We start from the raw sequence: 15,644 nt of genomic DNA, 5'->3' as shown, positions 1-15,644 counted from the left end.
CTCGTCCTTAAAAGCATCACGAGCCATTATGGGAACCCTTCTGACTTTATGGACACTGGACTCCTCTTGAGAACTATCTTGTGTGCAAAATCCTTCAACTTGCCCAATTAAGAAGTAAAAACGGAGGGAAACCTGCTTTCCAGAGCCTCCGCCGTGAGTTCCATGGGCAACACGGCACCTTCGTTCACCTCACTCACACTCATCACGGGGACTGCCTTCCCTGGTCTTATTTCTAATTCCAGGGCAGCTTGTGCGTCCCAACCTACAACAGGGTCACCTTTGTGAGCCACATACAACTTTCCCTAAGCCATCCGGCCTTCAAACTCTATATTGGCCCACTCAAACCCTAGAACCTTGATGGGTACACGGCCATAGGCACACGGGTTTATATCAGAAGGAGACAAATCAGACACCTTCTTGGGAAACTTGGACACATAAAGTTCAGGGGATATCATTGTGTACGGAGTCCCCATGTCTAACATCATCTCTATGGGGATACCATTGACCATAAGCGTTGCCCAAGCTCTCTTCTTGCAGCTCCCCGCACTCAACAATGATCCTTCAGACGTACCACCATTTTCCCTGTCTGAACAACCCATGCACCCCACTATTGTCACCTCCTCTTCATCATTATTGGCGTCCACCATTCTCACAGTCTCTCTACTGGATGTAACACTTCTGCACATGCGGGCATAATGTCCTTTGGTTTTGCATCTCCTACATTCCACATTGTCAGTGGGACATTCTTTTGTCCCTGCCACCTGTCCACGCCAACCGCATCTTCTGCACAGTTCCCTTGACGTGGGCATTGCCCTGCTGTCCTTGTTCCTTGCTTTGGCATCAATAGTCCTGCGGGGAATCACAGCATGCACTGCTTCCCCCTTATCCGCCATTTCTCTCACACTCTTCCTGGATTCTTCAATGGCGTGAGATATCTCAATGACCTTTTCCAGAGGTGGATCCTTTTCTATCCATAGTCTCTCCCTGACACATACATCACATGTCCGCATCATAACTTGATCACGGATATACTCATCAATGGTACCAGTGAACTTGCATGTTGCTATCAAGGTGCGTAGGGCAGTCACATAAGCATCTATACCTTCACAAGAGCCTTGAGCCCTCGAGAAGAAATGGTACCTTTTAAGTACCACGTTGGCCCTCTGCCGAATCGCGCCTCCAACTTGCCCAAAGCTGTTTCATAAGCAAGCACCACTCCTTGTATGGCATCACCGCCCTCATTACCCTCTGCGGGGGCAGCGTGCACATTGGGGCCGGGAAGATGTCTGAAAACCCTGAGTCCTTCAGATCCCAAGCAATTGAGTAAGGCCGCTTCCTTCTCATCATCCGTAAATTTTGCACCACCTGCCGCCCTGAGGTACACCTTGAACGTGTCGACCCACAAGTCCCATACAATTGCCGGTTCACCAGGACTGGGCAAAAATGAAGGAGGTGGACATGCATTGTTGTGCTGCATGTCCAGGACAGAAATTTCCTAAGGTTTATGGTTGGCCAATATCCAATTTCTAATTTATCACTTCACCCCTGTGCTTGGCAGGATGCAATTACTCTTGACTGTCACAGTTCAAAAACGTAGATTGAGCAACACTGTAGAGTGCTCCTGTACTCTGGAGCCTAGTTCAGTCACAAAACCCCTCGAGTGTTCGCACGGGGTTAACTTCTCGACACCTTCTCTGGTAGGAACGCCCCCTTGACAGAGCCGCGTGTGGATAGGATCAGAGCTGTCCACGCGTATCAATGCCTCCCTCTTCCGGCTGCCGCGGATATTTGCATTTGAAAACGGGGACCAGCAGGCACAAGGGGCTGATTTTTGCGTCCCTCGGGCCCCCCCCGCCATACCCTGCCAAAACGGTACGCATCGGGGAGCAGAGAGCCCTTTCCCTTCTCACCTGGGTTCCTGGGCACCAGCGGCGGTACCACGCTCGACCCCGGTTGGGGAGCGCAGGCTATAGGCACGTCGGCTCCCGATGCTGACGTGCGCAGAAGAATGTTCTCCCTTCAGGAGAAAGCGAAGGCCTGGACTCTCCCTGGCGGCGCAGCTCACCGGCGATGCCTGGACTCTCCCTGGTGCCGCAGCTCACCGTTGATGCCTGGACTCTCCCTGGCGCCACAGCTCACTGGTGATGTATGCCCTGCACACGGGCAGCACAGGCAGGATGGGCTGGAAGACGCCCCTCCTCGTGGGCGATCCATAAATTACTCGCTCGACGCGGACGGCGTCGGCAGGGGAGCTCTCCTCCTCACAGGCACTCCGCACCTCTTCGGTTGTCGGCACTTTGTCAAAAAGGCAACAGACTCGCACCAGCACTAGGCGGGTTGCCCCTCGAAGAAGTGGGCCGTAGGAAGAGGAAGGCAGGCAACTGCTGGACCGCTCAGATGGCAACGTGAGTTGGCGGCTGGTTACTCTCGTCACCAGTGTAATAAGGAGTCACACACTGAAGGTAAGTGAGGATCCTTTAATAGTAACCAGCCTGAGCCCAGCAGTGCTCAGCCTACACTTCACCTCTCCACTTAAACTCATCAACTGGCTCCACATAGAATGTAGAACCCTAAACAGATGTAAACAAGTCAGCAAGAGCAAGGGTGGAATTCTACACAGTAGAATTCTACCCAAGAGCAAAACACATATTACAACATACTGTCGTGCCTCGTGCCAGCTTGCCTACATCACGCGTTGCCCCTAGGAAGACAGAGAAATTGCCCTGGCGCCTTGTGCAGCGTCAATACAGAAAAAACTACATTTCCCTACATTCCCGGAAAATGAGCGGTCACGTGACTCATAGGCAATGGCTGCGTCCCTCCGCATCAATATATGCGACTCTGGGACACCGCTCAAGTGCTCCTTAACAAGTGCTTTACCATTTTGTTAAGTCGCCCTTCTGTACCCTGATTTCCTGGTTCCCGACTTTTGTCTTCCATTTTTGGCTACGTCTTTCCTGATTGCCCCTCATTGTCTTCCGACGCCCGGTCTCCTTCCCCCTCCAGCTGACTCCATGGTTACCTGAACTCTGGCATTTCCACCCAACCTTTCTTCCGCCTTGCCCCTGAATCGGATTTTTGTCCTGTCATAACGCTCCTGTTATTCGAGCTCTGCCCTACACTCTGGCTCCAACCCTTTTGCCTGTGATTGTAGCCGCAGCGTTTGGATCTCTGGTCCTGCTTGCTGTGTGCCGATTGTTGTGGCTGCTGTGGGTCTTGACTACGGATTTTCTGCTTTTTTTTAGTATCTTTGGTGCTCTTCTACAGAAAACTAGTCGCAAACTTTGCACTTCACCAGCTCTGATCATCTTTACTCCAAGTGACCACTGGACGCTCTGCTGAATGATCACTTGGCCACTGCTTGCTATGGTTTTCTGGATTCCTATTCACCCTTGATTTTGCGACGCTTCATGGTTGCTCTTTTCATCTTTCTTTTTGGACTCTTTGCTGAGGATTCTGGGATTCTTCTGAGGATACTCTGAGGACTGTGGGTTATTTTGGGACGCTCTGCTGTGATACCTGGAATTGGAACTGGTTAGATAGTTGCGTCCTCGTTCCATCTGGGTTAGCTATTTTGGACTTTTTCTCTTCTGGGAACTGTTGGATGCTTACTCATCTGTTGCTTACTTCACTTCTGGAGTTCAGTAGGTTCCTCATTCTTTTCACAATCACTGCATAAGAGTGGGGTTGCTGAGGGTGGTGCAGTTGGGAAACCTTGGTTAGGACCGTTACTTATGGTATTTGTAATCTTTGTGTTTTCTCCTTAGCTCTGTTGCTGCTCCTGACTTTTCACCCAAACACGTGGCCTGTCTGGTGCTTTTAGTCCTGCAAGCTGCGCTCTTGGGGGGAAGGTTTATTCTGTCTTTGGTCTACTGTTCACTATTCCAGTTTCTGAAAACGAACAGTATTTCAGGGGGATTACCTCCACTAGATCACGACAGGTACCTGCAGAAGATCTGTCATCCTGCCTGAGAATTGTGACCATTGGGATCTGAAGGCACACTGGAGGGACCTTAGGTGGGCTTCTGGGACCAGATAAATGCAGTATGCCATTAGGCCCAGCAACCTCAGCAAATGGTAAGCTGGTAGAGGTTGGGAATTTTGAAATATTATCACCATCTGCAAGATATGTTGAGCCCTCAACTCCTCGGGAGGTGAAACCTTCCCCAAGGAAGAATCCAGAACTGCTCTGATGAATTATGGCTTTTGGGAAGGTTTCATGAAGTAGAGGGAGAAGTCCAGCTTGTGGAGAGAGTGGCAGGCACTGTTGAGATGTTCCAGAGCCTGTTCGTGAGAAATGCTCTGATCAGCCAACCATCTAGGTAGTGTGACGAGTCTGAGGATGTTGTCCCGTCTACCCTAGCGGGAGACCTCTCCCATGGGGCTAGGTTGGTTTGTCCACAGTACAATATTCCCCCTGGGGGTGGTCCACCGAGGGAGGATCACATGGGAGAGGAAACCCCTCATGGGGTTGAGGATGACCATTTTCAGAGAATGCGGTATACCCCTACGTTAGTACACCTAAACCCATGGCCAATGTTAAATTCTCCTTCCCCTTTTTTTGATAGGCACAAAGTTTGCTGTTGAAAAGTTAGCCAACCTAATATACTTGGCATGATTTAAACAGCAGAGAAGGCAAATTATACTGGATATGGCTCAATTTCAAATATTGGGAACCTTATATACTTCATGTAATTAAAACATTACAGAACGCAAAGTATGCTGCCTATCACTCTACTTCAAATATTAAACAACCTAAGATACTTGACAGGACTAAAGTATTAGAGAATACAGAGTATGTTACATCTGACTCCATGGCATGTACTGAGAAAGAAGAAGATGACCAGGAATCCGAGGATCACTATGGCGAAACATAATGAGCACTCTAGCTTCTCAACAACTGAGAAGAATATGATCAGGAATCCAAGGATCACATTGGAGAAGCAGAGTAAGCAGGAGTTTAAATGCTCCACATCTGAGGTACAGCGAGAGAACTATCCTCCAAAGAGGAATACGGCAAAGCATGCAGCCGTGAAAGGGGTGAGAGCGAGCTGGAGGGAAGCTGAGAGCAGAGGAAGAGAACTTAAGCAAGGTCCATGAAGCAAGGACTGCTCGAGCTGCTGCCATGTGGAACCGCTAGGCATCCACAGCACCAGCAAAGCGTCCAGGAGAGAGGATGTCCTGCCAGAGAGAAGCAGACATCAGGAGAGCCGCTGCCGACCGTGATGAAGCCCGAACATGACCGGAGCTTCCAGCAACGCAGCAGCTGCTCAGGAAATGCTCGTACCTACCAGAGGGAAGCAAACAGGTACGTGGGTTACTCGATTGGTGCAGGAGACCCTGGGGAGCAATGGTGTGATGGCAGAAGCCAGAGCAAGAGGGTCTGGAACCCTGGGAATGAAGTATGAGTCTGGGACATGCACCCATATGAAAACCAGAAACAAATCTGAATATTTTGCAAGCTCGGGACCAGCATCCATATGAGAAACTGAAACAAAGGCAACCTGTATATTCGAGTCCGGGACCCGCACCCAAAGAGAGCTAGTCCATGCTGGGACTATTGTTTGGCGGTAGAGTGTACCAAGCCGATTTGAATATTGTGAGTCTGGGATCCGCACTCAAATGAGAAGTTCATGAAGAGTGAACCAAGCAGTTATGGTGCGAGTATATGGCCCGCACCCAAAAGCAGGACAGTCAAAGAGAGGACATTTGCTTGGTAGGGAAGCAAACCAAGCCATTCTGAACACTGTAAGTCTGGGAACCTTACCCAAAATAAGTGAGGACTTCATACTGGATCAAATCCTATGCTTGACAAAAGGAGTGTTTCAAGTTGGTCAGATAAATATGAGAAGCATATAGAGTATATTCTTGTGAACTGCCTTTTGACATTTGTATACGTTGAACCAAGTCCTACTCTTGGCAAAAGGAGTTTGCCAAATTTTTGGGTAAATAGGAGAAGCATAAACAGTATATTCTTGTGATCTGCCTATTGACATGTGTATACAGGCCGGGAGGCCCCAAAGGACAAAGAACATTATAAAAAGTAATGTAGGTGAGAGGATTACGAGCCTAACTTTGGAGGCCTACATTTGTGAATATCTCTTTATTGTCAAGTCACCAGTTTTGATTACCCAAGAGACTGGGAACTTTTATGTTGGTTGGGTCTACAAAGAGCACTTTACTTTAGGAAGAGATCATCCCTGCACAGTTGGTTTAAATTGTTAGTGTTATGGACAGAAGTAGGCTTTTTGAGACACGACTGTGACAGACTTTATAATATGGACATTCTGATAATTTCCTCAGTTTTCTTAGAGGCAGGGAAGCCCCTCTTAGTATTAGGGACAGAGAGGCATTTTTCCAACCCTTTTTCATTTAATAAAGGTTTCTGCCCAAAAACATACCACTAAGTGTTGCAAGTCTTACTTCTGAACCCTCACAGTAGTGAAAGATGTAAATCCCTCCCCTTCTTAAATTTGATGCCACAACTGCCATCAACTTGGTGAAGACCATGGGGGCGGAGGTGAGGCCAAAAGGCAGTACTCAAAACTGATAGTGAGAACTGCCAAAGGGAAACCTCAGGTACTTCCTGTGCTTGGGATGTATAGGCACATGAAAGCAAGCATCCGGAAGATCGAGGACATCCTCCACCAAACTCTCAGGAGTGTGGTGCCTGTAGAGAAATTTAGAATCAAAAGCTGATGGTCTATATTTTTTCACCAACTCCTTATTGACAGCTAACTTGTGTTTTAACAGTGCGGTAAAAGTGCGGATTCGGCCAAAATGACCTAATCCAATTTACCTACCCCATCAAAAGACCTAATATACATACCACAAAAAGTTTGAATTACCAAAAGTTTGAACTTTTTGTGGTATGCATATTAGGTCTGTTGGTGGGGTAGGTAAAAGAAAAGAAAAATAAAAGCTGGGTGGGCTGCGGGGGTGTCCCCCACAACACCCCTCTCACTATACTACACAGTATAGTGAGCGGAGGTTGCAAGGGACACCCCCGCAGCTGACCCAACCAAAAAAAATGAAAAGAAAGGCTGCTGGGTTGTCCCCCTCAACACCCTGCTCACTATACTACAGAGTATAGTGACCGGGGGTTGCGGGGACACCCCTGCAGCCGATCCGCTCAAAAGAAAAAAAAAGGGCCCTGCAGGGCCGGTTCCCGACACAGAAGTGAAAGGGCACCAGCATTGCAGGGACACAGCGCGTTGCGATGAAAGGTAAGTTGGGGGGGGGGTGGGAGTGTTGGGTGTGTGGCAGGGGTGGGGGTGTGGGCAGGGGTTAGTGTAGGTATGGATTTGGGGTTGTTTTACCACGGATGTCCGCATGAGAAATGTACAAACATTTATGCATAACTTACATTTCTCATGCAGTCATTTCCGTCGCAGACATTTGAGCCACGGTAAAACAACCTCAAATCAAAAGTGCCGGTGCTGGAATTACCGTCAGTTTTAATGGCACTTTTACTTCACCGGAAAAACTGTAATGACCCCCTATGTCTTGGGGTATTTCCACCAGAGAAGTCTATCACCATAAGGTCAGGAGCTTGCTAGCCAGCCTCCTCATACCACTAAACATTAGTGATGATATCTTGGTATACGCTTTGTCTGAAGCTGAACATCGGCACAGACTTGAAAACTTGCTGGATTGTCTGATAAATGAAGGCATGATTCCCTACAAAGAGAAATGCGAACTTCTGCGCACCAAACTGGAATTTTTGGGATATGTCTTCCAACATCAAGGCATTTCCACTGATCCAAGAAATGTCTGAGATATACATGTGGCCTGTTCTTTGATTAGCTGATGTGCCTGTCTCCGATTCAAAGGTTTATTAGAATGGTCACACCTTGTGGGTGTTTCATCAATGGTGCTGTCTGGTGCTGTTAGAACCTTTGAGACATCTTAAGAAAAGAGACTCTGCATGCCAGTGGACCGCACTCAAGTAATCCAGATTTCAAAGCTTTAAAGATGCTTGGATCTACAGCGCCACACTGGCATTCTTTGATCCTACATGCCCAGAGGTTGGGGGTGGATGCCAGTCCTTTTGGTCTGGGAGCGGTTCTCACCTTGACTGATTGTCCAGTTGCATACACATGCTATGTGCTGTCAGAAACAGAGCAGTGATACTCTCAAAATGAGAGTGACCTTGTGAGCATGCCATTAGTGCCATATATACCTTGATAGCAAGCCAATTTAGGTAATCACTGATCACAACCTCCACATACCCACCAGGATGGGGGCAGTGCTGCGTCCTCCAGCAAGCAATGAGAGGTGTATGTTGCAGCTGCAAGAATATAGTGTTCCCCTCGCCTGTTGTCCTGGGTGCAAATATCCCACAGACTACCTATCCTGTGACCCATGCACCTTCGGTCTGACTCAAACAAGGAAGAGGGAGAATTTGAGACTCATGAGTACATGATTGCGGTGACAGCAGTTGTCGGTTTCCATGGCCATGAAGGAAATTGCAGATGTTTTGCCAGCTGATGAATGTGTTTGATTTAAATTTGCATCAGTCAGGATGGGAACCTGGTGCGGTATTTTCAGGTTAATGGACCATCGCACAGCAACAGCGAAGGCCATCATACAACAGAGGTTGAATGTACACCATAAACTGTCCATATAACCAGTGGTATCTCTCCTACGGGATACCAGAATCGTAATTCCAACTGTACTGATACCAACAGTACTTAACTTGGCACATCAAGGGCACCATGGTGCTACTAAAATCAAAACAAGATTCTAACATAATGGGCCTCATTACATGGTAGGCGGAGAACCATGGCGCTATTAGCGCCATGGTTCATGCCGGTAAAATACCGGCACCGCCTTGGTGGAAAGGGGAATTACCGCCCCATTCCAAGGTTGGCGGGGCAGTAATTCCCCCTTCCACCATTGCCCTTCCCCATTCCCATTTTTGCCCCATAGGGCATAATGGGAATGGGGAAGTCGCTAATTACGGTACCGCAAATGTGGTAGCGTAATTAGCACCATGGTCCCTTTGCGGGTTGGTTTTTAACGCCTGCAAAAAGCAGGCGTTAAATTCCCCAACCCGCAAAGGGACCTCGTAGTAAGGCGGTAAGGATTTACGGGTACCGGTAAAATACCGGTACTGGTAAACCCTTACCGCCTACCGTGTAATGAGGCCCAATGTGTGGTTTCCACGATTGGAAAAAGTGGTTAAAATATTATAAACAGGAATTTGGTGTAAGGCATTATTCTCTCTGCGTCACCCGCCCTTTCAATCTCCTTACGGGGTTGGCAGCAATGGACATGCCTCAGATGGATTTTGACTAAACGAGTGTGAATTAAAAAATGAATTGGAGTTGGTTCGAGCCACAGCAGCTGGTAATGTCAAGCACTAGAAACATCTTTGCCACACACAGGCTTCTGGAGGAGATAAAGACAGACACTGGGACCCCGTTCGAGAAGAGAGCGTTCCAGGACTACCTGTCCAGCCTGGGAGTTGCACATAAAAGCATCACACCTATCTGGCATAGCACCAATGGGGAGGCTTAACACTTTATGCGAGCTCTAAATAAAATCTTCAGAATTGCTCATGAACAGGGCCAGCACGCTCACAGGGTCATGTATCGATTTCATAGAGAGTATTGCAATACCCCACATTCATCTACAGTGGTAGCCTTTGCTCAGGGGAGTTGCTAGGTCTGGAAAAGACCCGGGGCTAAGCTGATGTCGGAACTGTTGGGACTGGGGGCTAGCTAGTCTTTTGGCTGTAGCTCCTGAGATTCTATCCGGGGCTACAACCAAAAGATCAGGGGCTATAGCCCCCTTAGCCCCCCCCCCCCCTGGCAACGCCCCTGCCTTTGCTAAAGCGTTTATGGGGTGCTGCCTACAAGGTACAATCTCCACTCATCCCACCAGACATTACATGATGATTGACGACAAGGCCGTGGTGGGAAGGCGAAGAAGGATCAATTAAAGAGAAAGTGATTACTGAGGATTGCTGGTCAACAGGGCCAAGTAGGCGACGCGGTGTTGATAAAGAATAGAAGGGAGACTGGTAGGACAAGATTAATATGTGAATCCCACCCCTGGTGTGTGTCTGATGTGTAGGGATCTATGGTCACAGCCAGACGGGTTCCAGACAGTCACTTAGAATGTCAGTTCTTCAAGCACCCTAAAGGCCATGAGGCACCAATGGGGTGTGGCAGACAGTCATGAACAATACCTGATGGACAGCAAAGTCGAGGAAGAACAATCAGGGAGAGCATCACTACCTGGGAGGGAAGTTCAAGAATTGGAAGCTTCATCAGAGGCTCCAGTGTTGGCACCTTGTTATACTCTGACATCATGATAACTCAACCCTTCCAGTGTTTGGGGGCTCTTCAAATTTGCTCACCAAAATGTCTAGTGCCAAACAAGCTTAAGAGGTTTTCTGCATGCCTACTGTAGGACTAAGGGAAGAATATGCCTTGAGGCGAGGTCTCTGATTAGAAATGGCACCATAACTTAATACACAAGTCAGACAAAACATGTGTTGTGTTTTGAAAATACCGTTTTTATTATTTGTTGTTCATGATAAAGGATGGATGTTGTGTTGTGACACATTTGCGTCTAGTGCTGTATGTGATATATTGGCCAACCTCTGTCTGGGTTCCATTGGTTCAGCAGGACGTTCTGCAGCTCAGAAATGTAGTGCGTTGGCAGCGGTCTGCGTGGCTCTCAGTCCTGGAACAGCTGTTTGGTGGTCCAGACCTTTGTGTAGGCGGGGCTTATGAAGATGTGTATTTGCCCAACTGTGTAAGGGACCCTGAGATTGAAGAGCAGAGCTGGAGGTGTTTCATGTCAAGATGAACAGCTTTTCAGTTTGTTTCATGCTCAATCGCTTTCACGAAACAATAAATCCTTGTTTGACTAACTTTTGTTAACAAATTACACTGCCATAAACAGATCATTTTGCAGGAAAGTTCAGTAGCACACACACGTTTAATAATTGCAACAAAAAACAGATAAATAAATGGATAGTTGACCAGGAATAAGGGGAAGTTATGGGGGGTTCGAAAGGAGGTCCTCAAAAGAAAATATTATTTTGACATATTGATACCATAACTTAAATCGGGGGCTAGTAAACACATTTATGATAGATTAAGTCTGTGCTTTTCTCTTTGGGTGGCAGCTATTGGTGAGCATTGGGTTGATATATTCCCCTCTTCCTTACTTAGCAGTGATATCACTTGTGTTTCTATTCCTACTAAACAGCTCCTAGATCTGCAGTGAGGCACTCTTCCCTATAAGGAGAATTTCTGTGCGGTATAGCATATGAAACCTGGGAGGAACCTATGAGGATTGACTGCTGTTGGATCCACAGACAGAAGAGTATTTTGACAGTTGAACCTGGCTGTATTTTCCTGACAGAGGAGAGTTGGAGTTAGTGATGGAAGGCTGAAGGTAGATGTTCCAGGAAGGGGATCACATAAAATGACCCAGGAGACTATGGGCCTCATTACGACCCAGGCGGTAAGGGGTTAACGGCGCCGTAAAAGGTGGCAGCGCCGTTAACCCCTTACCGCCTAATTACGAGGTCCCTTTGCGGCTCCCTACCTTAACGGCTGGTTTTACCAGCCGTTAAGGATTGGACCCGCAAAGGGACCTTGGAGGTAATTACGGTACCGCAATTTGCGGTACCGTAACTACCGCCTTCCCCATTTCCATTGAGCCCTATGGGGGCAAAAATGGGAATGGGGAAGGGCCAATGGTGAATGGGGAATTACCGCCCCGCCAACCTTGGAATGCGGGGGTAATTTCGCCATTCACCATGGCGGAATCGGTAAAATACCGGCGGCAACCATGGCGCTACTAGCGCCATGGTTACTGCACGGGTCTTAATGAGGCCCCATGTGTTCTCTTTCACAAACTCCTGTGGCTCCCTCCTCTTACCTAGTGTACGTAGCCCAATGAGATTCAAATGTAGATGTCTTTCAAATGTAACATTGAAAGGATTGCTGACAATTACAAGACATCTGTTACTAAGGGAAATACCCCAGGAATAGTCTGCGTATAGCCCCTGGTAAGCTTGGCTTCTAGTTGTCACTGGGTCAGACAGACTTTACTCACTGAGAGAGGACTGATTAGAAATCGCGATCTAGGGCTAGTGTTTTGGGTGGAATAGGGGACCCCTGCTCAAATGTCAGTTCATACTTGAGTGTAATGTGATTGCTGTTACTTGCAGTTAAGTCTAACTAAGCTCCACCTACAATATAGGGTGGCATGCTGTCCCGTTCAGTCAGGTTGGGAGTCTAGCGGCTTGCCTATGAAACCCTAGCATAATACCTAGTTTGGAGTAGTGTCTTAGGAGGCGCTCATTCAATGATAATTGGGGCTGGTTCGTTTCCAGCTCTTCATTTGGTGCATTCTCAAGAGTGTCCATTAGGAACTCCATTCTGCGAATGGTGCCAATATAAGCGCTACCTTTTACCAACTCAGAAGTGCCCCTCATGTGTTCCTGTGTTTGGCTGCCATTTACATTATCACTTGTTGCTCCGTCGCTCTGGAAGAGAGGAGGCCCGGTTTTGGTTAGTGGGGAAAAAGGGTATATAGTTTTGATGTTTTGTTGATGTGTGCAGTTCAGAAATATCCAGGTACTGTGTAGGGGTCTGTTTCTATGTGATTTGTGCCAAGAGCACTTGAGGTATCTGTATCCAGAATGAAACCTTGTGTGCCTGTAGTTAGTTAGACGATGCATTGATCGAGACTGTGCCATATAAGTTGGTTGGAGAGGCAAAGTATTCTGATGTTTGATGTTTGTTGGGAGGTGTGTTCAATTGCCATCTGTGGGTGGAGTTTTTGTGGGTTTGATAATAGAGTTTGAATGTGTAGGGGCAGACAGCAGTTAGTGGAGAGTGCCAACGACATTTGGAGAATTCATCCAATGTGGCAATGCCGATGTCCTGGCAATGCTGATGTCGTGGTACTGGTGCATATCGTATTAGGTGATTGTGATGTGAAGTCCTAAGATACCCTGGAATGGACTGGGCTAGTGTTCGTAGCATCCACATTATGCAGAGCCTGGTCCTAAATTCCATGTGAGAAGCAAAGGGGAAGACGTACAGGAGCAGGCTACAGGTATTTCAGTGGGAGACACAGGAATGAATGTACAGTGGGATACAAGGCAGGCAGAATCATAGCTTTACGCCGAGAAGTAGTCGGACACATGAAAGCAAAATTAGTGGGACACCTAGGAATAACATTGCAACGGGACACCTGGTACCATTAGTGAGAGGTGAACGCCACCAATAATCCACATGTAACAAGGATTGGAAAGGCATGCCAAGCCATTACTCACACATCGTCTCTACAAAACGCTTCCATTTCACTTTCTCAATGTGCCACTACCAAACACACATATTCTCTCTCTCTCTATCTCTCTCTGTCTCTCTTTGTCTGTCTCTCACACCCTCTCTCTCTCTCTTTCTCCATCTTTCTCTCAAATAGATGCATTATGCACTGTGTGTATAAAAGATTGGGGAAGGGAGGATTCGGACTTGGAACTTCACTCATTGCCCTAAGCAAAGTGCTAAGTGTTCCGGGAGACATTAACTTTCCATGTCTTACTATGTTGGTTGGCATTCTGAGTGCCACCACAAGTCTCACTTGCTCACGTTCTGTGCTCACTGGGGCCTTATAGACCGTTTCCCAGTCAGGGCAACGCCCATCGGTCCAAGAATGGCGCTCGTCAGGTGTTCACCAGGTGATCAGGGGAGGGCTAGAATCCGGAATCCTTTCTCCAAGAGGCCTACCCCAGTGGCTCAGACAGGCCTCAAATGCCTTTCACATAGCACACGCAGCCACGTGATAAGAATGCATGTCACCTGCCCATCCATCCTCCTTAACTCGTGTTGAGGCTACTCCCTAACTGAATTTGTGGAATGTTTCTGAAGCTATGCAGGGAACATTTGGAGCATCTATGCCCGACAGGATCCTATTCAACCCATCACTTTTAAAAACAAAGGAATACCTGCTGCCTTGATAAATGCATGGGGGATTTACAGTTAATTACCTTTAAGGCTCCGTGTACACATTTCGATTGGTGCATTTATACTTCTCCGTCTCTCAGCTTGCTACGTTGATTAAATCAAAGTTCTGGTTTTATACTTCTCACTGGTGTTGGATGTTTCTTTGCAGAGGAGTGTCATCCTTTATTTAGCTAAGGTCCCATGTTGACATGGGGCACCTGCCAGACACGAGCTACATTTTAGCTGATGGATGCACGGATTTAGATGTAGTAGACTGTGAACATCTGCTTAGTAATTTTACCCCACTGCACCTTGATTCCTTGCATTTTCATCTGAAGTTGATGTTTCAGTGTCCATCTAATGACAAATGACAGGTCGGTGCGTATTCCATGTACATCTGTACAGTGTACTGAAGAAAAGGGGGCTGCCCATAGAACTGTTTGTGTGTGCCCTAGTGATCAAATATAAAGAGTTGCAACTGGCCAAGTCTGATGTGCAGTGACGTTGTGTTGTTCCAGTACTGGAATCAGAAGGGTTTTGTTGGGCAGGATTATACTCTACGTGTTAAAGTAGTGTTCCACCTTCTAATGACTGTTTCCTGTCTCCTTTGCAGGGAGACAGCGGAGGTCCACTCATGTGTAAGGAGGAGCATACTTCAGTCATCTACGTAGTGGGCGTCACAAGCTGGGGAAAGGGCTGTGCCCAGGCCCAGAGTCCTGGAGTCTACAGTTCCACACAGTATTTCTTGGACTGGATTCTCAAGACAATTCCCGGAGCTGCCGTCTCCTCCACACAGTCTGTTTCAATAAGCACTGACACTGAACCCACACAAACCAAGGATTCCTCCGACGAGAACTGGCCCCTGGTCGATGCAGATAACTACGAGGAGCCCTCGCTCAGCACAGAGAGCGAGGAGACAGAATATGAATATTATGAGTATGACGATTATGGCAAAGGCAAGGGCAAGGGCAAGGGCAAAGGCAAGGGCAGAAAAGGTAAAAAGCATGCTGTCATGAAAGTTCCGAAGCCCCGACGTCGTGTGCGTGGCCCACATAGATGGCAATTTACTAGCCGATCTGGGTCTCATTGAGATGATCTGGTTGTCATCCTGTTTGCTATGTGGAGGGGAGTTTGGAACATGACTTCAAGGTACTGTCAGGCAGAGTCCGTTTAGCTTTTCCTATTAAATATTTATATTTTTTCCCCACCTTATGTTTCACTGAGTTTTCTGCTGGTCTGTTGTATTTCAGGGGTCATTACCATTTCCCAAGGAATTGTATGGAAAATTCAGTAATGATCAAAATGCAGTCTTCCCATTTGCCGGTCTCCTGAGCTTCTGTTGATTCCGAAGGACAAGTGTATCTGTCCAAGGACCCTGTCAAGTAAGCTGTGAGTCTGTGTAGCATTTGTAATTAGATGCCCGACTTCCCACTGTGAATAATTGCCACCTTCAATGCAATAACGATAAGTGGTTCTGACTGGAATCCTTTTGATCCTTCTGTTCCCCTGAGACTAAGCGGGGGCAAATAAATTCATCAGAAACCCAAATCACAGGAATTTCTACTGTATTCAAGTCATTTGGGTACGGCCGAACTTAAGAGATTTGGGTGACAGTTTCATATTAACCTCATGACATTTCATGATGACGAAATGTTGCTGTAAACA

The 15,644-nt window shown here is 47.4% G+C and overlaps 1 protein-coding gene across 1 annotated transcript in view; it reads left to right on the top strand.

The window, feature by feature from the left end:
- LOC138514166 (acrosin-like) overlaps positions 1 to 15,185 on the top strand; it is a 350,028-nt gene extending 334,843 nt beyond the window's left edge. The window contains exon 5 of the mRNA XM_069629473.1: positions 14,593 to 15,185. Within this exon, the coding sequence (XP_069485574.1) occupies positions 14,593 to 15,069 (477 nt within the window). The 3' untranslated portion in view covers positions 15,070 to 15,185. The remainder of the gene's footprint in view (positions 1 to 14,592) is intronic.
- The last annotated feature ends 459 nt before the right edge of the window (positions 15,186 to 15,644 follow it).

Source organism: Ambystoma mexicanum, chromosome 12 (genome assembly GCF_040938575.1).
Source record: "Ambystoma mexicanum isolate Mex_15411 chromosome 12, UKY_AmexF1_1, whole genome shotgun sequence".
NCBI classification, from domain to species: domain Eukaryota; kingdom Metazoa; phylum Chordata; class Amphibia; order Caudata; family Ambystomatidae; genus Ambystoma; species Ambystoma mexicanum.
Note: the sequence above shows the minus strand (reverse complement) of the source record. Positions and strands in the feature narration are given on the sequence as shown.